This window comes from Staurois parvus, unplaced genomic scaffold, assembly GCF_062004578.1.
Source record: "Staurois parvus isolate SC_StPar_1 unplaced genomic scaffold, SC_StPar_1.0 ptg001270l, whole genome shotgun sequence".
NCBI lineage: Eukaryota > Metazoa > Chordata > Amphibia > Anura > Ranidae > Staurois > Staurois parvus.
Window position 1 is genome coordinate 78,212 of NW_028319066.1, and position 25,632 is coordinate 103,843.

Consider the following 25,632-nt stretch of genomic DNA (forward strand, 5'->3'; position numbering starts at 1 on the left):
TCCTCCTAAACAGAGCCTGGGATGTGGCGATGGCAGGTCTGAAACCAGCTCTAGCCACTACCTGTTTGGCGTGAAACTTGGAGTTTTGGCTTGCTCAACTCAAGGGTCATCTGGAAGCAGGCACTCCCAGGAGCAGCTTCTCTTCCCATGCTCTTCACAGCAGTAAGCTACATGGCAGATGCCTATGCAGAAGCAATTAGGATTTCGGCTAAAACCTCAGCTTTGATAAATTCTTCCTGTAGGGCATTATGGCTTAACACATGGTCTGGAGATATTTCTTTAAAATTATGTCTATGCAACTTCCTTTTTGGCACAGGGCTTCAAGATGCATTGGAATGGATACCAGATAGGAAGAAAAGGCCTTATCGGAATAATTGTTTTCGCGGGCAAGGGCGTCAACAGACCAACGATCAAGACATACAAAAGAAATATTGGTCAGACCAAAAGGGGAAAGATAGATCAGGAATCCTTTTCAATCCCCAAAGATCCATTATCTCCTGCGCTCAAAGACTCAGATCAAACAGGCGTTAGTGACAAGCAGCGTGTTGTGTGTTCATCCGCTGGTGATCAGAGGTTGTGCAGCTCTAACATGAAGCTGGGGAAGCTTAATAAAACTGTAGAGGAAGATGAAAGAGAGAGCGCACAAACCTTGCGCATTACCTCAATAAATTGTGAGTATATTTCCTTATTAATAAAATTAGTCACTATTTATTGAGGTAATGCGCAAGGTTTGTGCGCTCTTTCTTTCATCTTCCTCTACAGTATCCTTTTCAATCCTCCTGACAAATCCACCAAGTCGCAATGACTACAGCACCATGGGAGGAAGGCTCCAGAATTAAGATACAAGATGGCAAGAAATAACTTCCAACGCTTTTTCATTTTGGAGTTCGATCAATGTCCTCCCTCAAAATTACTCATATCGAATTTACCAAAGGATCTGGAAAAAGTAGGAGCCTTACCTGCCTTAATAGGAGAACTGGTGAACCAGGAAGTGTTAAAGTTCCAGGGAGATCATTTTTAGTCACATGTTTTTGTGATTAAAAAAAGCCTTCGGGAAAATGTAAGCTAATCTTGTACCTTAATGCTTCGTTTAGGGGTTAGAGGTTCAAGATTAGCTTACATTTTCCAGAAGGCTTTCTTGTACCTTAATGCTTCATTTAGGGGTTAGAGGTTCAAGAAAGCCTTCTGGAAAATGTAAGCTAATCTTGAACTTCTGACCCCTAAACCAAGCATTAAGGTACAAGAGATTCAGAATGCAATAAATTTTTTCAGTACGAGCCCTTCTACAACCCAATTGCTTCATGGCAACTATGGACCTCCAAGATGCTTACTTGTATATCCCAATCTAGAAAGAATCACAATATCTTCACGTTGCGCTCAGGCTGGGAGGAAAAGTCCAAAAGACAGTGCTCTGAATTGAAAATGTAGGTCTTTCTTCAACTGCGAGGATTTTTTCAAAAGTATTGGTAGAAGCCCTAGCTCCTTTGCGTCTGCAGGGGGTGACGAGCATCCCATATTTGGACGATCTTTTAATAACAGCAGCAACAGAGGAATAGCTGAAAAAGAACATCCTAGTGGCTCAGCATTGGCCAACAGTGTTAGATTGGATTTCTTCAGATTTATTTTCCAACCTAATTCCTTCCCAGTGAGTACTGTTTCTAAGATATATTCTGGATTCCACTTCTCAGAAGGTGTTCTTGCCAACACACAAGATTCACAGAATATTAATCTGGTATCTCAGATCCAGAGCAATCAGCCAGTAACCTTCAGGAGGGCAGTGTCCATTTTATGGTTGACATCCACCTTTCCTTCAGTACAATGGGCCAGAGGCCCTTGCAGAAGTGACTGCTTCAGCACTGGGATGGCAGGGTAGAGAATCACTAGACTCACAACTTGATTCCCTTTAGAGAGTGAAAAGGACCTTGTGGTGGTGGCGGACGACCAAGAAGCACCTGGAAGAAGGTTTAGTGTGGAGACTACCAATCTCTATGAAAATTACAACAGATGCCAACGCCTGGGGTGCCCACCTGAAGACCAAAATTATCCAGGATCAATGGTCCTCCCAAGAGAGAAAAATTAATCCAACTGGAGAGAACTTTGTGCGGTAGCAACAGCAATTCATTACTTACAGGACACTAAAAGAGGTCGCCACTTACAGATTCTGATGGATAACATCACCAATATGGCATATATCAATTGCCAAGGTGGCACCACAAGCCAGCCCCTGATCATTTTGGCACACAAGATTTTATCTTGGACAGAGAAAAATCTAGCCTCCCTTTCGGCAATTCACCTCGGAGGTGAGCAAAATGTCTTGGCAGGCTTCAGGCACCATATAAACCAAGCGGAATGGTCTCTACACCCACGGGGTTTTCAGGAATTAGTGGAGGTGTGGGGACAGCCAGATGTGGATTTATTTGCAACAAAGGAAAACTCCCAATACAAAATTTTTCTTTTCTCTGGAAAGGGAGAAAACAGCCTTAGGGATAGATGCTCTGCAAAATGGATGGAAGTTTCCTCTATGCTGTGCATTTCCACCTATAGAACTATCTCAGGTGTTGCAAAAATTCTGCCAGGAGAGGACAACTCTGTTTCTACATGATCATGGTTCACTCTTCTGCAATCCTTAACAGAGACCCCACCTTGGCTTCTACCACTACTCAGGGCCAATCTATTGAGCCAGGACCATCTACTTCACCAGGTAAAGAAACTTAAATTAGCAGCCTGGTTTCTGTGGAAAATATCTTGAGATGTATTGGAATATCAAGAAGGGTGATTGCAACTCTACTGGAGAGCCGCAGCCAGTTACTAGAGCTATATATTGAAAGATTTGGAAGAGATTTAATTCCTGGCTTATAGGAAAGAAGATAGAAGCACCCTCTATTCCTGCCATTTTGGAGTTCTTGCAAGACAGCGCAGATATGAATTTGTCCCTAAGCACTTTAAGCATATAAATAGCTGCTCTCAGTGTTTTATCTACAGTTGCCCTTCAAGAAGACCCTTTGATTCAAAGGTTCTGTAAAGCGTTGCTCAGGGAAAGACCGGTCAGGATGTCTAACTGCCCAAATTGGGATTTTTCGGTAGTATTAAAGGGACTTAGTGATGCCCCCTTTGAACTTTTAACAGAAGCTGACCTAAAATTTTTGACTTGGATGTCGTTTTTCTTGGTAGCAGTCATGACTGCTAGATGAATTAGTGATCCCCAAGTTCTGTAAGAGAACCGTATGTCAGTTCTAGATGATTCAATAATTTTGAGAACTGACCCAGGTTTTCTGCCCAAACCCAAGACCTTGTCTTGCCAACATTTTGCCAGAATCCTGTGCATGAAAAGGAATGGATATTCAGTGTTCAAGATGTAAGAAGGTGTGTCCTAGCTTACTTGGTGCCTGTGAAGAACAAAACTGTTTGCTTTGTTTGTATGCCGGGAGCAAGAAGGGAAACCAGGCTTCCAAACTTAATCTGGTGCGATGGATAAAACAAGCTATAGGTGAAACCTAAAGCAGTGAAGGAAGTTCCACCGCCCTGCTTTAAAGCACATTCTACTACAGCACTGTCTGCCTCATGGGACAGAGCTGATGCCTCCCTGAATCAAATCTGTAGAACAGCTACCTGAACTTCATTCTCAACATTTGTACGTCATTACCGAGTGGACCTGCTAGCATCTCAAAACCAAGCTTTTGAGAGAAAAGTGCTTCAAGCAGTGGTCCCCCCTAAGTAAGTAGATTCTCAGGTATCATCTCAGGGGCTGTCTTGGAAGACGACTGGAGGAAATCCAGAGTTCGACTTACCAGTAATTCTCTTTACAGTACAGCCAAGCTTCCCACCTGTGTTTTTTTTATTGTGTATATTTTTTTAATTGACGTGATTATGTTATTTCTGCTATATTTTTCAGGTCTGGCCGTCAGTACTTTTGATAATTGAGGGAGAAGCCGGGCGTTCTTTCTTTTATAGTAAAGGTGATGTGTTTCCTGCCCTCAGGGAGGAGGAGCTATATCTCAGGGGCTGTCCTGGAAGACTCCTGGAAAGAGAGTTACCGGTAAGTCCAGCTTTTGTTCATTTGGCACTTTTGGGGGGGAAGCAGATACATGGTCTTGATAGGTACCCACTTTCGCTCAGACATTTGGCCCCTCCTCCTTCAAACACACACCCAACCCCTCCACAGCTGTCTGGAATGCATTATAGGTCCCAGAAGACTGCAGGACAAAGCGCAGTGCGGCTTGCACATAGCTAGGAAACACGCAATAAGAAACTGGCTAATATACTGGCCCATGCACCTAAACCCAACTGAAGAATCAGCTCGGTTGAGGACATTGCTGGATCCCTAGACCAGGGGTAGGCAAGCTGCGGCTCTCCAGCTGTTGCAGGACTACAAGTTCCATCATGCCTCTGCAAGTCATAGCTGTAACTGTCAGTTTTGTAATCTTTGCAATGCCTCATGGGAAATGTAGTCCCACAACAACTAGAGAGCCGCAGGTTGCCTACCCCTGCCCTAGACAGATAGAAGTCCTTTTAAAAAATAAAAAAATGTAAAAAGTCAGCAGCTACCGATATATATATATTTTTTTTTTTTTTTTTTTTTTTTTGCGGTGGGGGAGACGTCTTTTAAAGCTTTTGAAATTTTAGGATGAGCTGCGTCATAGTGCTGCTGTATTTACCCCTCTGTGGATTGCTTTTCAAAAGCATTTGACAAGGAGTGTGGAGCTGGCATGTTGCTTCCTTAACACCTGTATACCCCGTAAAGCATGCTCTGCAACTGCATGCATTGTATATAACCCATCTGGCTGCCTTTGCAACTTAAGAGAGCGGGTCTGGTGGTTTTAAGCACAGCTGGTATAAAAAATTTTTTTTAAAAAAAGCCCTTACTGGTTGTTCAAAATATATAAATTGAGCACAATTTATATATTTTGAATAATATTCTTTGGAGTTTTTTCATAATATTTATTTCAAATTTTTTTTTTTGCACTGTGGAGTGTTTAAAAGGTAAAAATATGTATACATTGGTAATGTCCACAACCAGGCAACAGGTTTACATTAAACCTGTCAGGAGACAAACATGAAGCTGTTGTAGGTCATCTCCCCTGAAAATTCTAGTTGCCTGGCTTTAAACCTTTGGTGCCACTAACATACCACAACAACACAGGTAATTATTTCTAAATTGTTCTTTGGTATTTAATTGACAAAGTACTGATGTGCATTTAGCCAGGCAGCTGGTTTAGGAGATGAGGGAAAATCTTCCAAATCCCTTCACGTCTCGTTGTCTTCCCCAACAGGACACAGCAAAAAAAAAAAAAAAAAAAAAAAAAACAGGAGTTTTAACTCTTCTCTACTCCATCCAAAACAGTTTGTTGAATACAAGTCCCATCAGAGTGGTGGGGCAAATGTTGCAGTGCAGAATGCTACAGCGTGCCATGGCCTGGAAATGGCATCACTACTTGTAGCTGTGATAGAGGTCTATAGCAGCCTTTTTCAACCTGGGTGCCTTCAGGTTTCATCAGGGGGTGCCTTGGTAAAATGCCCCCAAAATGTAATACAAGCCTGCCTTTTAGTTACACAAAGCCACAGGTTTTCATTGTGCACCATTACAACTTTCTAGCCACCAACGACATAACAACCAATGATGTCATCAGTTGATAAGGACATCGGGCATCTGCACAGCATCTTTGCTTGCCCCCTCCCCTGCTCCTCGCCATCAGCACTGGGTTCATATTAGCTGAGTGAGAGAGGGAGAAGAGAAACATAGGAATACTAGTCAGTATCAGTGTGCAAATGTGTATTTGCTTTGGAAGAATATATCACCTCTAACGTTGGGTGTCCTACATGTGTGGATGTTTCTGCGTTTTGTAAAACTATTAGTTTAATTTTTTTACATTTTATAAAGGGTGCCTCAGGATTGTGCAGAATTTTAAAGGGTGCCTTGCCTGAAAAAAGGTCAATAAACACTGCTCTATAGGAACTCAAGTAAATGCTGCAGATCAATGTTTCTTAACCTTTTTTCACCCATGCCATCTTTAAAAGTATGAAAAATCTAGAGGAACCCCAAGACGCATTTGGGTTTTCATTTGGTGGTAAATAATTTTGGTTACTGTATATCTTTGTTTTATTACCATAGAAAAACTGGCCCAATATACTAAACAATTCTTTTTGATCTTTAGCTATATATTTTGTGCCATTACCATATTCCAGTACATGATGTTAATGAGGATTTCTTGTCTATGTGTATTGTTTGTTGTTTCCACCAGTAGTAGGACCAAGAAACAATAGTGTGCATTTATTTTGTCCCTCCTTAAACAACACTGACACTAAGGCTACGTTCACACTAGCTATGTCAGCAGGTGTCAGACAGGCGTTTGGGAAGCGGTTTTAACACTTCTCAAATGCCTATGAAAATTCTCCACATGGCAGCACAGTGTTGTTCAAAGGGAAGCGTTAGCGTTGCATCATGGCAAAATTGACGCCTCGTGTTGTGCGAGGAGGAGTTGAAGCCTCCCATTCAGGTCTATAGTGCCACTCCACAAACGCCTGGCAGGCATTTGAGGTGAGGTTGCGGAGCGTTAATACCATTTAACGTCATTATAGGAGTTTGTGGTGCGGTTTTAACGCTTGGCAAACGCCTATCAACCGCCTCAAAACTGCACATAGGGCATTTTGGGAGCGTTTGAGGAGCGTTAAAAACGCTTACAAAACGCCTGTCTAACGTCTGTCAAACGCTATAGGGGCATTTGGCAAGAGTTAGAAATAAAGTCAAGTGTGAACGAGCCCTTAAAGCGGAACTTTACCCTTAACAATGACAAAATAATAATGTTCTTTAGCATAATAATGCATAATAATCATGCTACCAAAATGAATGTGTGCTGTAAATTGCCTCCAGTATTGTTCCCGTTTCTTCTTGATGGAGGCCGCCATTTTGCTGAAGCCCAGAGCCCAGCAATGAATCTTTAGGCTGCCAGCAGATCGGCCTCCACAAATTCGGCACAGTGCCTAAAAATTGGGAGCAAGTGAGCATGTGCAGAGCAGGGTCACTGGATTTTATACAGTATAGGCCGGGTGTCGGCAACCCGCGGCTCCGGAGCCGCATGTGGCTCTTTTTCACCTTTCCTGCGGCTCCGGAGCACACTGCCCACCAGGTGACAGGCAATAGGGTCGGCAAGCCGCGGCTCTTTTAATGCAGATCTTCTGTATGCCGGGCGCCCGCTGGCAAACATTGGCTGTCAGGATGTAGGCGGGGCAGCCCGGATGTAGGCGGGGCAGCGTGACGAACTCCTCTCCTCTCACAGTCCGCCCTGAAGACCAGAACGGCGCGGGAACCCAGCGAGAGGAACGCGCGGAGCAAAGGTAAGTGAATTCACACAATATGGGGAATGAATTACTATGGGGGATGAATTACTATAGGGGGGATGAATTACTATAGGGGGGATGAATTACTATAGGGGGGATGAATTACTATAGGGGGGATGAATTACTATAGGGGGGATGAATTACTATATGGGGGATGAATTACTATATGGGGGGATGAATTACTATAGGGGGGGATGAATTACTATAGGGGGGATGAATTACTATGGGGGATGAATTACTATATGGGGGATGAATTACTATAGGGGGGATGAATTACTATAGGGGGGATGAATTACTATGGGGGATGAATTACTATATGGGGGATGAATTACTATATGGGGGATGAATTACTATATGGGGGATGTATTTTCAGTTTTAAAAATGTTTCTCTCAAAATAAATTTCAATCGTGGTTTTGGCGAGATTTGGCTCAGTCGAAAAAAAAGGTTGCCCACCACTGACCTAAGGCTATGATTGTGATTATGACGATACACTGTGGCCCTGATTAACCCTTTGCTTACTGGGCCCTTAAACCCCCTTCATGACCAGAGCGTTTTTTGCAATATATGCAGTGTCGGATTTGTTTTAAATGTTGCAATGGTTTTGCGGCTCCCAGTCTTTTTTTCCCTCTCGGAAACGGGTCCAAGTGGCTCTTTATGTCTTAAAGGTTGCAGACCCCTGGTATAGGCAATTCTTTGTAATGTTTTACAAAGCTATACCTGCAAAAGGGACCAGCCAGAAGTGATCTAGCAGGACTTCATTTTCTGACTAAATTTCTACTTTAACACACAGGATCCCATTTGTTGCTCTGAACCCTGGAGATGTTGGTGACAATGTGGACTCCATGCTGGGGGCTGTGTGATCGAGTGTGGTCCCAGCACACAAATGTGGTGCAATAGAAGAAATGTCACTTCTGTGATGCAGCATGTAAGTATTACACTGTCATTGGGACTGCTGGAGTTTAAGGACACAAACCTGATAAACCTAGACGGCATTCTGTTTGAAAGAGGCTGCTACAGATGATGCAATCTTGTACTTTGCTGCCAGAGGTGAACAGAAACACTTCCACATGATGACTTTCTAAAATTTTAAATATTGATAAACTTGGTAAGATGAATGCATTTAGTGAGGCTGCAAAGTTTACCTTTTAGGGTCCATGCACACTAAAAAAAAAAAAATTAAAAAATGTTTTTCCTGTAGAAGCAAATAATGTCATTCTATGTGTCCATGCACATTAGGTCATTTAGAGGCATAGTTTCTTATTTTAAGCTCAATATTTACAGGCAAAAAAAAAACAACCCACTAAAAGCTCCTAGTCACCTCTACAAAAAATACTCAAAATTAGCTTTGCTTTTTTTTAAGCCAGGGTGTATGGACCTCTATGGAGGAAATGCTACTCCAGACTCCAGACTCCCTCCTGTACTGGTTCCATGACTAATTTGGCTACACCATTTGATATCTGAGAAGGAGAGTTCAGATTAGCTTGTCTTCCCATTTATCACATCCAAAAAAAAAAAAAAAAAAAAGAAGCTGCTTCCGTCATTGTCTATGACCTTGCAGGACAGAACATGAGGGGAAATTCTCCAAATGGTGACACAGATGGCAGTACTATCCTGACACAGGCTCTGTGCCCTTCGGGTTCTACTTTGAGACTAATACAGGCCATAGACGGGTCGAAAACCGTCCATTTAAAAAAAAAAAAAAAAAAATCCGTTGGTCAATAGGCCGACGCAACAACCAATGGTAAAAAAAAAAAAAAACGGCCGATTTTCATCCCATCTACGGCCGGCATTTAATTACTTCTGTCCCTGCAGAGAGCTCCGCCATTATATTTGACATGAAAAAGTATTGCGGTTGCAACAATGTATCTATTTGTATCCATTTCGGATACAGATGTTTTTTATTCGGAATACAAATAGATACATTGTTGCAACCGCAATACTTTTTTATGTCAAATATAATAGCGGACTGGAATTCTTTTCTTCTTCTTGCAGGTCACGGCTAATGCGCAGATTTTTTTATAGGTAAAAAGATCGGCCGATTTGCCCATAATTTCCGGGAAAATCGGACGATTTTTTTCCAACTTCACCAATTAAAAAAAAAAAAATGCCAAAATCCCTAAAAACGGCCGACCAATTAACCCACTAACGGTGCAAAAATCGGCCGATTTTCGACCAGTCTATGGCCTGCATAACATGTTGGTACATCCAGCACTAATGCAGCCTCCACGTCTTAAGGACTGGCAAGCTGCAATATATTTCTTTTTTTTTTTTTAAACTGCAAATGAAATGACTGTTCTGTAAGGCTATTTTCACACTGATCCGCCGCAATAGGCGTTTTTACCGTGCTTTCGGAGCGTTTTTAAAGGACATAACTGCACCAAAAACGCTTTCTCAGAGGTGTCTTTGAGGTGCTTTTCAGGCACTTTTCAGGCGGTTTCCATTGATTTCAATGGGAAGAGGAGTTTTGGGGCTTTTTTGTTTTCTTAAACTCTCCAAAGATGCTGCAAGCAGGAGTTTTTACACCGCAAGTGCAACGCCTCAGTGTGAAAACATATATAGATATACATAGGGAAGCGTTTTTCTTGAGCTTTTCAGGTGCTTTTTTTTTTTTTTTAACGCAAAAACACTTCAAAAACTCCTCAGTGTGAAAGCCTTAAGCAGGTTCTCTCCCCTTTAAAGCAGACTTGGAAAACCCTATTCTTCAAACAGTGTTGTGTGCCATGTTAGTTGTAAATGTTATATTATTTTCAATACATCTGCAGCTGTTTTATCTAGTCCTATATATTATTCAATGGCAAGGTCTCAGAAACTTCTCTTCCATTTTCTAGACCCCACTCCTTTATGACACCATTATAATCCAGTACACGGGCAGAATTGGACAGGGTATTCCTAACATACTCCTGAAAGTCTCATTAGTGCAGAAGATCCAAGGAATTGCACACTAAAGGTATGTTCATTGATTCATTCATTGTCACATTAAAAAAAAGGTAAGTTCACCTTTGTAAGGAAAAAAAAACTTTTTGCAGGCAAAAAAAAAAGTGGTTTTTTTTAACCACTTCCTGTCCGGACTCTTTTACCCCCTTCCTGTCCAGGGCAATTTTTAGCTTTCAGCGCTATCACACTTTGAATGACAATTGCGCGGTCATGCAATACTGTACCCATATGAATTTTTTACCATTTTTTTGAGACAGATAAAGCTTTATTTTGGTGGTATTTATTCACCGCTGGGATTTTTATTTTTTTTACTATGTAAATGAAAAAGTTCAAAAATTTTGAAAAAAAGTGTTTTTTTAAATACAATTTTGCAAATAAATAATATTTCATCATAAATCTTAGCCAAAATTTATTCCGTTATTTTTTTTAGTAAAAAAAAAAAATCCAAATTAGTTTATAACCAAAAATTATAATTTTTAAACATTTTTTTTTACATTTTATTTTATTTTTTTTATATTATTTTTTATATTATTTTTTATTTTTACATACTGTCACCCTAGCAGTACACTGTCACCATGGTGACACTGTACTACTTGTGGAGGGTGATGAAGATTTTTTTTTTTTTTTTTTTACACTGATTGCTTTTACACCCATATAGGATGTAAAAGCAATCATTTCTCTTTCTCTCTGTCTGCATTCCTGCAGTCATTGAGAATTACTGAGTGAGCTGTGAGTGGTCACAGCTTGTCACATGGTACAAGGCTGTTGTGAATAGCCTTGTACCATGTGACCTCTGTGATCATTCACAGATTTCACACATAGTAAGCAATGATGTCACAAGTGACATCTTGCTTACTACTTTGCATGTGATCACTGATTCGCCAATCAGTGATCACATGATCGGGACCTCGTACAGAGGTCCCGTCCGACGATCGGTGTTTCACTGTGTCCGGAGGACACAGCGGGCACCGGATCGCGGTGGTGCGCGCTCCCAGGGAGCGCGCACAGCTAGAAAAGGCGGGTGCCATTTATGGACGGCAACCCGCCCCTGGACTGCCACCGCCCTGCCGTTTATAAACAGCAGGCGGACGGCAAGAGGTTAACTTTTTTACTAGGAGCCTGCAAAGCATAGCACCTGCGATCAGCACATTGTGAGTGCACTCTCAGGCTCCTGCAAACTGTCAGTGTATCTGTCTGTACATCGTATGGGCTTGCAGTTACTGAATGACAGGAAGACTCAATGGACTACCCTAGAGCGCTCAACAGTGCCCTGGTAGTTCATTGAGAATTAAAACCTGTCGGCCACAAAGGCTGTTGGTACTTGCAGGTCTCCCACACTCAGAACCCTGAATAATGCAATTGGGTGGGCAAAGCCCTGCAGGGCAACTTTTAGGTTGGTTTAAAGAAAAAAAAAATAAATACACCGCAACACACTCACACAGGTGGATGCAGCATCGGCCCCCCTGGTACCCCCACCACCTTTAAGACCAGGAACTGAGCGATCAAAGACTGCAGATCATTCAGTGTGCAGAGAGCAGGTAATTCAGTGTGCAGAGAGCAGGTAACTGTCAATCACCAGCTCTCTGCTGTGCCCCTCCAGCACTCACTGGAGCACCAGGCTGAGGAGGGGACAGGAGTTCTGGCTCTCAGCAGCTCACTGAGAGGCTCAGGCATCTGGGTGGATCCCAACTTTAAAGCTGGGCTGTCTCCAGAGCCTGGACCATCTTAGAGCTGGCTTTATCTCACGGTCGGCTGAAAACAGATCACAGGAAAGCAGAACAAAGTGCACTCCTGTGATTCCCAGAAGTAGTAGGGCCAAAAGAGCTTTGGCCCTACTCCTCCTTTGAGAGGGTTCAGGCCAGGCTTCACTCATCAAAAAAAAAAAAAAGACCTACAGATGTGGAAATGGCAATAAAGCTAACTTTAAAGATCTAAGTAGTTATGTAATGGGCTGTACCCACAAACTGACAGCTGAGATCAGTAGCCCCAGGGCCCTGTAGGGACATGTGCACCCAGTCCCATATGGAAGGCGAGACTTCCAGCAAGGACCAAGGCAGCACTAAAGACCTGATGGTGACCTATTTAAAAGTAGACCTTGCACTCCAGGCAAGGCCTGCTTGTTCAGTGTGGTCCACCTTGATTTACTCAGCTTTTCCTACCTTCTGTAGTGGCGAGGTGACTTCATCTTGCTGACAAGCTCCCTGGGAAGGCAGAGTACTCCAAATCTCAATGAGACATTCTATCACAGTTCACGGACCTCTTCTCCTGAGATGTGAACTACTCTGTATTCTTACTATACTTGCCTGTGATGTCTACATGAGGGTAACATCATCCTCCATGTGGCCAGATACAATCCTTTTTTTTTCTTTCTTTTTTTCTTTTTTTTTTTTTTTTGCAATTTTACACAGTGCTGGAGGAAGGGAAAGGGAACCACCCTCTGCACTGTCAAAATACACGAACAGCGGCTGCATTTGATTTAATTCAGCTGCTATTCACCTAACAAATTTTCAATCTAGGGATGTCACACAGGAGGCAGTCAACAGGGCCACCCACGGATCAAGCCGGCCAGTGTATGGCTAGCTTTAGTTTTGGATTGAGTAATGAATGGTTAATAACCTGTCTTAATGGGAAAGGAGTAAATCTTTCCAAGGGGTGGGGGAAACCTCTCACAGTTGTCACCATTGGAGGATTTCCCTTTCATACCATTTCCAGTGACCACTCAAAATGTTGAATTTTTGCCAGTAAACAAGTGTGACCAAGAGAAAAATCTCTTAGGCAGGTGTCCCAATACAAAGATTTCCCCTGTATTCCTGTCACTAGCACAGCAATTATGTCATCTGTCATTCTAATCCAGAAATTCAAAAAATAAAATATTTGCTCCTTTAGCCAACAATGTTTTTCACACTACTCCCATGATCAGCACCACAAGAAAACCAATTCAACAAATATTGAAATATATTCATTTCTTTAATGTCTAAAATGATTTGTACATAAAATAGATACAAATGGCAGGAATTAATGAACACTGTACAAGAAATAAGGCCTCATATACTTCATGGTTTTGTTGCCAATAAAATCCACGCCAGACCTCACATCGAGACATGTGATGGCCTGGTGATGGGTAATGCTACGGTGGAACAAACAGACCAATTTGTAACAGATGTCAGTGACCTGATTGGACAGAAAGAGCCATTCACAGAAGAACTATGCAGTCATTTGGCCAAGCATTTACAAGATGGTAAATGCTTGGCTAGCAGCTGCAACCACTGAAGAGTCTACTCTTCAAGCCCAAATCTACACCAACCAAAGATATTGGCTTAGCATGGTTGGTGGCAAGTTGTGGTTCCACCCAGGGGCGGACTGACCATTTGGGAACTCGGGCACTGCCTGAGGGCCCGGGGTCAGAAGGGGGCCCCATGAGATGCCCCTGGTACCTTTCTTAGCCTTTTTTTGGTGTGGTTTGTGTGTGGGCAAGGACACATGGGGCCCCATGATCCCCTATTGCCCGGAGGCCCCATGAGTTGTCAGTCTGCCCCTGGTTCCACCTAATGGCTGAAACTGTGTCCTCTGCAGAGCTGTAGCGATCTATTGGCTGACACTAGTTTGCAGTGGGGTACACTTCAGGTGTGTCAAATGCTGAATATTCTTTGGCTGGTGTAGCTTTGCTTGAGAAGATGCTGCAGCACAATGCATGACCATCTTTTCATTAGTCTGCAGGGAGGATGGTATCCTCAACTAGATGCTGCAGGCGAATGCTAGGGGAAAAGGCAAGTTAATTATCTAACTTTGGCCACCACCACCCCAAACCCCCATTTTATTTTTTTTGGCAGTGACCTGTTACCTAAGATGTTGCATGAAAGTCACCCTAAGTAAGTGGACCTGGTCACTGAGGTGGCAAGGTCAATTATAAAGAATAGGTCAAGCCAATACTTAAAAGTGGTTGTAAAAGCTCCAGGGTTTTGTTTTACCTTTATCCATTTTAATGTTTCCTAATATTTACTTGAGCCCCATCCTGGTCCAGCTTTGGCTCTCTTGAGACTCTCGCACCTCAGTGGCTAAGACAGCAGTGGGAGTCAGTCACAGCCAGTGAGCCAATGAGGTGTGAGAGGGGGTGGGGCTGACATGCAGAACAGCGGCTTGAGAACAAGTCTACTTGGGTGCCTCCATAGCAAGCTGCTTGCTCTGGGGGGCAGGAGGGAGGGGCCTGCAGGAGGCCCGAGAAGAGGCAGATTGGGGCTGCTTTGTGCAAAGCCACTGTACAGACCAGGTAATTATAACATGTTTATTTAATTTTTTAATTGGCTTCAATATCACTTTAACCACTTGCCCTCCTGAGGATTTACTCCCCTTCCTGACCAGGACATTTTTTGTGTCACGGCGCTGCGTTATTTTGGCAATTGCACAGTCATGCGATGCTGCTCCCAAATTAAATTTACATCCTTTTTTTTTCCCCCATGAATTGAGCTCTTTTTCGGTGGTATTTGATCGTCTGTGTGGTTTTTATTTTTTGCGCTATGAAAAAAAAGGCTGACAATTTTGAGAAAAAAAACAAAATTTGACTTTGCCAGTAAAAAAAATGTAATTAATAAACTCAAATTTAGGCCAAAATGTATTCTGCTCCAATCTGGTTTATGTGAAAGTGTTTTTGCAAAGGATGGTATAAATACTGGAATTTTTTTTTAATGTTTACTAGTAATGGTGGTGATCAGTGACTTATAGCAGGACTGCGGTGGGCATGGTGACACTGAGGGAAACCAACATGGTGTCACGGATATCACCAGTGGCACCAATACAATGATCAGTGCTTAAAAAAAAAAAAGCAAAAAAGCACTGGCACTGGGCAGGAAGGGGTGATCAAAGGGTTAACTGTTTTACATTGGCCTGTGTCCATGTGCTTCACTGTGTGCACGAGCTGATAGGGAGAACTGTTTTTTGTTTACAAACAGTTCTCCTCCCCGTCAGAGATGCATGGCAATCACTGGGTGCTGGCAAGTAATCACTGGCCAGGACCCAGTGATTGACAGCCACGAATGGCAGTACAGGTTGGGTGTGCCTCAATACATTGAGTTGCTGCCATGTGATTGGCTGATTAGCACAAATTGCTACCAAGCATTAAACAGGTGTACCTACTAAAGTAGCTTGTGTGGGTGTATGTGTTTATATATATATATATATATAAAATTTATTTCTATCTCGCTCTCAAGAGTAGACTCTGCAGTGGTTTACCAATGTAACACTCATTACAAGCATACTTGTTATGAGAGAAACATGTCAATGGCCTTGCTTCCATATTTCTGAATCAAAAACCCAGAACACCACCTCTAATTCCCAGCAAATAGCCAAAGAAACACAACAGCCAGGTATCTACAATTTTCAAAGTGAGCTGGCACTAGTGATCTCTCCAAACTTCAACAGACTTTTCATTTAGAGAGAAGGGGGGAAGTTACAATAACATTTATTCAATCATTCTATGGTTTAAAACCAATGCCAATTCATAAAGTAGGGGCAGTCATCTAGAATTAGGCCATAAACTGCATTCAGCCAACAACCGTCACTGTTGCAGTGGCAATCTGCACTAAAGTGTATAGATGTTGTTGAGGGAGTAATGTAACAACTGAACCCTGCCAGAACCGAGCGCGCCACATCCATTGGAGGTTTGTAGCGTTTTTATTGGCTCAGAGGGGTAAATACTATGGGGCTGACTTACTAAAGGCATATATACTGTTTGCTTTGCAATCAAATTTTCCTTTAGCTTGGTGAATGAGGTGAGGCTCTGCTGATTTTCATCATCCAATCATGGGGAAGCAGAAATACAAACTAGAAAAAAAAAATTATATATATACTCTCCTTGCATTAGATTGGGTCTACTTTCAAAGACAATTATCACATTAATGAAGCTAATGGAAAATTATTTGCAAATGAAGCCTATAAGCATTTAGTAATTCAACACCAATGGATTTCACATCTCCAATGAAAAAAAAAAAAAAAAAATATAAAAACAGGTAGAAGAGTCTGCACCCTGCCAGGGTGCTAGAGCCCATGCACATTCGCATGTTGTACCAACACACACGCCTTTAGTGTGCATTAGGACAAGTAGTGTATTCATTTTGCAAGTTACAGTAATACATTGGTATAAATGAGCCCTTAGAGCGACAGACTTCTAAGCAGAGTTGCACACGTAACAGGCTATGGACACTCCCTTTAAAATGAATGCAAACCTTTACCCTACATGGACAACGCATAACTTTAAGTAGGTCTCCCCTGATGCTTCTGCTCTTCCGGTGATTCCACCATGGCTTTGCTCAGCCACCGGGAATAAAACAAAAGCCCAGGTGATCTACAAGGAGCTGGAGTCAGCTCTCCTAGCTATGACCACCCATGTGATGGTACTGATTGCCCAGACTTTCCACCCTGCATAGGAGAGCATTACATGCTTCTCCATACTCACAGTATCTTGTATGTGTTCTGGGCCTACACAAGTAAATATTTTTGAGGGTAATAAAAGCAAACCAGTTGCCTTGCCTGGAATAGCTGAAGCCCAGGAGAGATTCCTGCTCATCTCCCTGAATGGAGGTTAGCACAGGGTATACCGGTGTTTTTGTTGGCAGATAAAAGGTCACATGTGCTCTGCAGTAATTTCCATCCATCAGAGCTAGCCAAGTGAAGGGTGTGAATTTCAGCAAAAGCAGTTGTGAATCTCCTATCTCTTCATGCCCATGTAAAGATGCAAGGTTATGGGATCACTACCTGTGTCTCCTTCCCTTGTTACAGAAATCAGGGGCAAGTGACCAAAGCTGTGCAGCAATCTAGTAATATATAAGCTACCTGTACGAGGTATGGGTTAGGAACCCCAAGGAGCACAGCTCCTATGCCCACAAGAAGTCTAACAGGAGCCCTTGGTGTAGACTAATGGTCCCACTGACACCAACAATGGGACACTAGCCTTCCCCACTGATACCAATTATAGGGAACTACATCTCCATGTTCTGACCACCAACCCTGAGGCTATTTTTATTCTCACTGATGCTGGGTCCAGGACATTGTGGCCAGTGGGGGTAGAAAATTGTGGGGGGGGGGGTGTAGGAAGACCAAAGTCAGCAAATTGGGCCTTTGATTGAAAAGCTTAGGACCCCCTGGTGTAGATTATAGGGCATTTAGAAGAACATCACCCCTGGGTACAGAATTCTATTATATTTTGTCATGTAAGGCAAGAGGATAAACCTTTGCACAACGGCAGGAGCAGAGTCTTACATTGCATTTTCATAAGAGTGGATCTTCTACATAGGCAACCATAGCACTCCAGCTGTTCTGAAACAGAAAGTCCCATGAGGAATTGCAAGACCAACTCCCAGAGACTCCCCCTCATTCTACATCCATTAAGTCCAGGATCCCTGCCTGTAAGTTATTGACACCCTGATGAAGGTAGAGCCCTTTAATATATATGAAGAAATAAAATGCTCATCCAAATCTATAGCTTTGGTCTAGTGCTTCCCTTCAGGGGCACCCTCAGGTCCTTGGTGCATGTTGGCACATAGCTCTTTGAGCTTGCTGAACAATTTCTATGCAGCTGGGCTGATCTTCTCCCTCATTAAGCAGAGCCCCTTAATAAGCTATAGCAACAATACCATAAGCTTTTTAATAAAAAAAAAAACCAAACAAACACAAACGAAAAAAAAAAAAAAACCCATTTGTAGAAGTCCACTGCTTCTAAGCACCTCTATCCTACAAAAGGCCTTAACACTGCATCTTCATACTAAGCACAAAAAAATTAAAATTTTGGCACAACACAAAATGCTCTAACAAGCTGTGCTGCCCTAGGTCATACTGAAAGGGTTGTTTAGAGTGGATAAAAAAAATATATTTCTTTTACAGCTTTCAGAATTAAATAGGTTTGTTCGCTAAAAACAATTCTATCTAAAATATATAAAAAAAAGGCATCATTTCAATTGATTTGTGCAAATTAGCAATAGCTTGGCGCGCAAGCTCATGTCCATGATGTGCTAGCCACGCGTCGCTCGTGATGAAGAGGTCAGCGCTCACACCGCGCTCTTCCCCCTGTTGTCCAGTTTGCTGATAGGCTCTGACAGGTTGTTCATTTGCTCTTCTGTGAATGTAATGTACGAGTAGACCAAGCTGCCTGCAATACTGAAAAAGAAAAAAATAAATATGTGAGGTCTAAATGTAACAATTCGATTTCCTTGCATCCATGGCAACAGAATTTGGAAATTACAGATCCTATCAAGAGGCAGGAAGCATCCAGGGAGAGCAAACTGCCTCGGTCTCATAATCCCCCATCTGATGATGCCTTGCAGCAGCTGTGTTTGGGTACAGGAACCTGGAATTACCAACATGCATTCGTTTTTAGGATGGTGAGGGTTGAGGCAAGGGACTAGGTCCACAGAAAGTTGCTTTTCCTGAAACTGCACCAATGATAGGGCCCCATTTTATCCAATGGCACCAACGGTAGGGCATACCTTCTTTCACCGATATCAGTGTTGGAACACTATTCCTTCTTAACCCCTTCACGCCTAAGGGTAAAACAAATCTTAGAGCCCAAGTACAATTTTGACGTGTTCGTAAAACCACATATCATCACAACTACTTTGTACATCCAGGTGAATTATACCTTGTTTTTTTTCAGGACAAATTGGGCTTCCATTTGGTGGTAAATGGTAATGGATATAGCCTGATTTTTTTTATTATCAAAGGAAAACTGGCCAAAAATAGTAAAAAAAAAAAATAAATCTTTTTAATTTAGCTGTGTGTTTGTTACTACCATAACCTACCACCAAAGAAAACCCAAAATACATTTTCCAGCTCGACGATCACAGTGATACCATATATGTGTATGTTGTTTGTACCTGTACTACAGCCCAAAAACAATAGTGTGCCTTTTGTTTTTTTTACCTAAAACACACTGACACCAATTTGAAAAAAATCCTAACCTTGACTTTTGACACTGACTTTGATCAAAATACTAACCCTGGCACTGAACTAGATCAAACCTTGATCTAGGTATATTTTCTTTTTTTTTTTTTTTTTATAAAAAACAGTTTTTTCTTCTCTCTGCAAGGAGAGAGATGCATTGTATCTCTCCTTTATTTGGAGAGGGAAAAAAAAAAAAAAAAAAAAAAAAAAAACACAAGGGGGGGGGGCAGGCTTCACAATGACTGATCACTGTGATAGCCAATCAAAGGCTATCACAGTGATCATTTGACCCAGAATCGGGGGTCCAGATCATTAGAACTGGACCTGGGGCTCTCAGTGACACCCTGGCATTTGTGCTGTCTCCCACCAGCACAAAGGCAGGTTTGCAAATATGCGCCCCACAGAAAAAAAGCTCGGTTCTCTAGGGCCACATATTTGTGTGATGTCGGCGTGAAGGGGTTAAGACACTAACAATGAAACAGTATTCTCACTGACACCAATGATGGGGCCCGCTCTCTTTCTCCCACTACTACCAAAGATGGGGCCTTATTCCTCCTGTTACTGGCCAAAGGAGCTTTTTTTGTACTCCCACTGGTCTCAGTCAGGGTCTCCTAAAGTCTGAAGGAAAGTAAACTGGCCCTTTGTTTAGAAAGTTTGGAGACCCTTGCTCGAGTCTAGGACAATTATTGTGTAAGGACTACAGAACTCCTGCGCCTCTCGTCTTTTCCATAGATGGAAATGTTCTACAGAACTCTTGTGTCTCTCCTCTTTTCCACCGATGGTGATGTTCTACAGAACTCCTGCTCCTCTTTTCCACCGATGGTGATGTTCTACAGAACTCCTGCTCCTCTTTTCCACCGATGGTGATGTTCTACAGAACTCCTGCTCCTCTTTTCCACCGATGGTGATGTTCTACAGAACTCCTGCTCCTCTTTTCCACCGATGGTGATGTTCTACAGAACTCCTGCTCCTCTTTTCCACCGATGGTGATGTTCTACAGAACTCCTGCTCCTCTTTTCCACCGATGGTGATGTTCTACAGAACTCCTGCTCCTCTTTTCCACCGATGGTGATGTTCTACAGAACTCCTGCTCCTCTTTTCCACCGATGGTGATGTTCTACAGAACTCCTGCTCCTCTTTTCCACCGATGGTGATGTTCTACAGAACTCCTGCTCCTCTTTTCCACCGATGGTGATGTTCTACAGAACTCCTGCTCCTCTTTTCCACCGATGGTGATGTGCTACAGAACTCCTGCTCCTCTTTTCCACCGATGGTGATGTTATAAAGACTAGCATTTCTCACCCTCTAAAAAACGGGTGTCGTGACCACACCAAGCAAACAAAGTCTGGGGTACCTGAGATTTTGCATCCTTTATTATATCTAGCTTTAAATATACAATTGAAAGTGTGAATTTATGTAACAGACCCAAAGATAAGCTCAAAGTTCTACATGAACTTCCTTGCCCCAGCTGCAACAAAAATGAGCCGAGTTAGCTTTACTTGTACCTGCGTGGCATCACTTACTCCTTTGGAAACATTTTCAGGGAGAAGACGTCACACCCCTTTTACACCTTAAAGAACTACATGTCCCATAACCCTTTGGAAAAGTAGGCAGGGCAAAAGGCATTAATGTCCAATGCTGCCAGACCAACAGTGGGTGGATTTGTAGGTGGTGATAGATCAGCAAGACTCCTAGAAAGGATTACACAGAGTGGGGCAATTCTATTTACAGACTACAAAGGGCTGTCATAGGACCAGCTTGCCCAGTGCTATTGAGAGAGCAGCAGTGGCTAGAAAATGGATATGCAGGCCAGGGGTTTGTGTTCACCAACTATGATGGCACAATTTGTAGTCATAGGAAGCACAGTTTAGAACAGGGGTGGGCAAACTTTTTGACTTGAGGGCCGCAATGGGTTCATATATTGGACCCGGGGGCCGGACCAAGAGTAGATGAATGATGTGTATGTGTCATCCATAGAAAGTATAGTAATTCATCCCCCCTATAGTAATTCATTCCCCATATTAAGTCCCCAATTCACTTACCTTTGCTCCGCGCGTTCCTCTCGCAGTGCTCCCGCTCCGTTCTGGTGTAGCATGAAAATCTGTCTCCTATGAGGATCTGTCCCCCTCGACGTATCTGCGCATGTGCCAGTTTCAGGCATTAGCAGCCGATCAGCGATCTCCGGCACATGCACAGATACGTCGAGGGGGACAGATCCTCATAGGAGACAGATTTTCATGCTACACCGGTCTTCAGGGCGGACTGTGAGAGGAGCCTAGCTCCGCGGGCCGGATTAAAAGGTCCACCGGGCCGTAGTTTGCCCATTGCTGGTTTAGAACATCTGAGCATATCAAAAAGGTAAGTTGTCTACTGCCAACACACATTTAGGCCTCTTTCAGATGGCCGTTCTGTCTGTTTACGGATGAAAATTGGACACCCATGTATTTCTATGGACTAAGATGTAAATATCCATATCTATTAACTTTTTTTTGGAACGGAAGAAAAGCAGTTTTTTTTTTGTACAGAAGAATAGGAACAGACAAAAAAAAAAAAAACAGCTTTTTTTTTGATCAGTTCAGTCACATTTTTTCCAATGAAAGGACCCTTACGGTTGTGTCTGGGAGTTCAGCTTCAAGAGACCAAAAGGGCACAAGGAAGAAGATAATTTTGGGGGATTACTACAATCATACCTGATATTTAACCCCAGGAAGTTGGTCCATGTGAATATGTAGTCGTCTCCAAAAAACATTCCGATGTATGTGATGAGTATATTCTGCAAGGAAAGTGAAATGCTGTTAGTGTATCTAAATGTGCTAGTACGTTTAACAAAAGTCAAACTCCAACTCGCACTTTATCTCAAAAGGAAGAAAACTATTTGCTGTAACTGCTTATAAAGTTTTTACATAAATAAAAGCTGGTCATTGTAAGCACCTGTCAGTGGTAAAAATGGTTTGTCTCAACCTAATTGCTAGAGCTGCAGGATAGCTTGTCCTTTTGAAAAATTGCAGATTTACTAGCCAGAACACCAGGTTGGGAAAAAAAAAAAAAAAAGCCTAAAAAATAAAAACTAATGCAACGCTCACATTTAACCATTTGCCGCCAGCCCTATGGCCAAATGGCGGCCGGCAAATGTCATCAGCGTTCCGGGTGGACGCCATATGGCATCCTCCCGCTCCTGCAGAGCCTCGCAATCTGTCACCGGCCGTGTACCTCAGACACGGCCGACAGATCTGAGTACCGGCCCCTGTTGCCAGTACCATGTGACCTGCTGTGACCAATCACAGCAGGTCACATTACAATGGATGGCTTCATTCATGCCATCCAACTGTCTACTAGTGTCTAGCTGTGAATGGTCACAGCTAATCACATGCACATGTCATGTGATTAGCTGTGGCCAAATCACAGCTAAGCACAAAAAAAAAAAAAAAAACCCCCGAATGAATCGATGTCATTCAGGTAAATGCTTGCTTATAGCAAAGTAATTCTATGCTATAAGCAAATTGGGGAAGTGATTTTTTTTTTTTTCTTTTTACACAAAGTAGTACAATGTTACTACGGTAACATTGTACTACTTTGGTCATAGTGAAATATGAAAAAAATATATATTTTTTTTTTCCATACTGTCACCTGTCAGCGTCCCTGATCACCGCCATGCCAGTTATATGATGACGCTGTACTGCACTGGTGACAATATGTAAAAAAAAAGTGAAAAATTACAAAAAAAACACAACTTCAAAAAACTCGCCATGCCTCTTATGAAGTACGTCGGACTGTCTACTTTGTAAAAAGGGGTCATTTGGGGGATATCTGTACTGTCCTGACATTCTTGGACCTCAAGAAATTAGATTGGCCGTCAGTACTTCAGGATTGATCAATATTCAGATCTATACCATAGTTTGTGAACTCTATAACTTTCCTACAAACTAAATAATACATCCTAATTTGGGTTATTTTTCACCAAAGACATGTAGCAGAATACATCTCGGCCTAAATTTATGAAGAACAATTATTTATTTGCAAACTTTTTATAAACAGAAACAAAGAACTTTTTCTCCAAAATTTTTGGCCTTTTTTTGTTAATTTAGCAAAAAATAAAAACCCCGGCGGTGATTAAATACCACCAAAAGAAAGCTCTAGTTGTGTGTACCCAAACTAAAATTTTATCATTTTCTTCAATGTTGTATGACCGCGCAATTGTCATTCAAAGTGTGAGAGCGCTGAAACCTGAAAACTGGCCTGGGCAGGAAGGTGTAAAATTGCCCGGTATTGAATTGGTTAAGAATTGGGAAGCTGCAGTATAGCAAAAATATTGCTTTTAGGTTCAATGCCACTTTAAAGCTTGTCATATAACACAAATTTTGTTGAGGATTTAGAATCAGCCAAAATACGGCATGCGAGTGTCCCTGTTGGTACTACCCAACTCAACAAGATTCAAATATCAAATTCGAACAAGCCAGGTGGAAACATTGTCATTGGAACAGTGAGCGCATCCTATTTGATGCAGTTACTGTTCAAGTATTCAAGCAGCCACGCTCTTGACAGCCAGCTATGGTATTCAGCAGCCATAGAGATTGCTCTATCCATGCTGTTCAGGCTAGCAATACATGCCTAGATTTCTCTTATTCAGCCTCCAGGCAAACTCCATTCAAAACTGGTAAGACTGTCCTGTATAATAAGCTAGCAGGCTATGCCACACATTTACCATTTACATACATCTCATCCACTCCCTCATCATATCACGATTACTGCAACTCCCTCCTCACTAGCCTACCTCACCACAGGCTATCCCCGCTTCAGTCGATCCTGAATACGGCTGACAGACTCATCCACCTTACCAACCGCTCCATCTCCGCCACCCCCCTCTGCCAATCTCTCCACTGGTTCCCGATTGCACAACGGATCAAATTCAAAATCCTAACACTGACGTACAAAGCCCAAACTACATCACCGACCTAATATCCAAATATCACCCAAAACGCACTCTCCGCTCCTCACAAGACCTCCTTCTCTCTAGCTACCTGGTGTCCTCCTCCCATGCCCGCCTCCAGGACATCACCCATCCTCTGGAACTCCCTACCCCAATCAGACTATCACCTACGCTCCTCTCCTTAATGCACACCCTGAAAACCCACCTCTTCAGAGAAGCCTACCCCGCCCTCTGCTAACTGCCGATCTCCTCCTCTCTTCCCACCACTCCATCCCCCACAGCTTTTCCTCCTGTGCCACCATCCCCTCCCTCCTAGATTGTAACTCCAAGGAGCAGGGCCCTCAATCCCCTCATGTATTGCATTGTATTGTTATTGTACAATCTCATGTATTGTCTCCCATTGTAAACTATTGGCGCTATATAATTCCTGTATAATAATAAATCTCAAGGGTTAAAAATTTCCCAGCAGCAGCTTGCACCTCTTGGCACTATGCAAAAAGATGACACACATTTTTATTTTGACAAATAATTGTGTATTATACTTTTCAAATGTAATGGTTTACCATTGTTTATTCTAAAAGTTTAGAAGTAAGCATCCTGCCTAGGAGCAAGCACTACAAGATGCAGCTATGACTTCCAATAAAACAGGAAAGTCTCTTCGTCCCTCAGTGGACACAGAAATGGCAGTTGGCAGGGTATATCAGTGGAAGCCAGGCACCAGTAACAAAAAAAGTGAAGGTAAATCAAAGGGGGCAGAGACAAAAGTTTTCTAGGTCAGTGGTTCTATCTGAATAGATCTAAAATGTCTCTCTTTCTGCAGTTGCAGCACTAAGGTACTGGCGGGCAACTCAACAGATCGTCAATCTTCATCTGCAGCTTTTGACTCAAAGTAGAACTATATGCATAAAAACTCTTCTCCCCCGTTTCAGTTTATTTTTTGCCATCTGTGTCCCATTGGGGAGATTTACCTTTACTTACTGTCCCATAGCCAAAACAGGAAGAGAAAAGGAAATCCCTGAAAATTAGGAGAATTCCTTGGGGACCCCCAGCTCACCAGAACTAGTAAGTTCCCCTCTTAAGTTTCTGGAGACAACTCAAAATTTGGGGTTTTCTTTACTTTCACTTTTGATAATAATGGTAAACAGTTACATAGTCTAGGTCAGCGTTTTTCAACTAGTGTGCCGTGAGATATTGTCTGGTGTGCCGTGGGAAAAATTGCAATTTCATCCGTAACAGGTGGCCTCGGCTCACAAATAGACCAATCATTAGAACAGCAATGGGCAAACTACGGCCCACGGGCCGTATACGGCCCAGCGGACCTTTTAATCCGGCCCGCGGAGCGTGATACTGTCAGGATGATCTGTCCCCCTCGACGTATCTGCGCATGTGCCGGAGATCGCCGATCGGCTGCTAATGCCTGAAACTGGCACAGGCGCAGATACGTCGAGGGGGACAGATCCTCATAGGAGACAGATTTTCATGCTACACCGGAACGGCGAGAGGAACG

At 42.6% G+C, this 25,632-nt stretch overlaps 1 protein-coding gene across 1 annotated transcript in view; it reads right to left on the reverse strand.

Annotated features, from left to right (window-relative positions):
• Window positions 1–13,218: 13,218 nt before the first annotated feature.
• SLC35D1 (solute carrier family 35 member D1) overlaps window positions 13,219–25,632 on the reverse strand; it is a 44,077-nt gene continuing 31,663 nt past the window's right edge. Inside the window, exons 11-12 of the mRNA XM_089660728.1 lie at window positions 21,889–21,971; window positions 13,219–18,415 (exon numbers count right to left, since the gene is read on the reverse strand). Of these exons, the coding sequence (XP_089516854.1) occupies window positions 18,307–18,415; window positions 21,889–21,971 (192 nt within the window). The 3' untranslated portion in view covers window positions 13,219–18,306. The remainder of the gene's footprint in view (window positions 18,416–21,888; window positions 21,972–25,632) is intronic.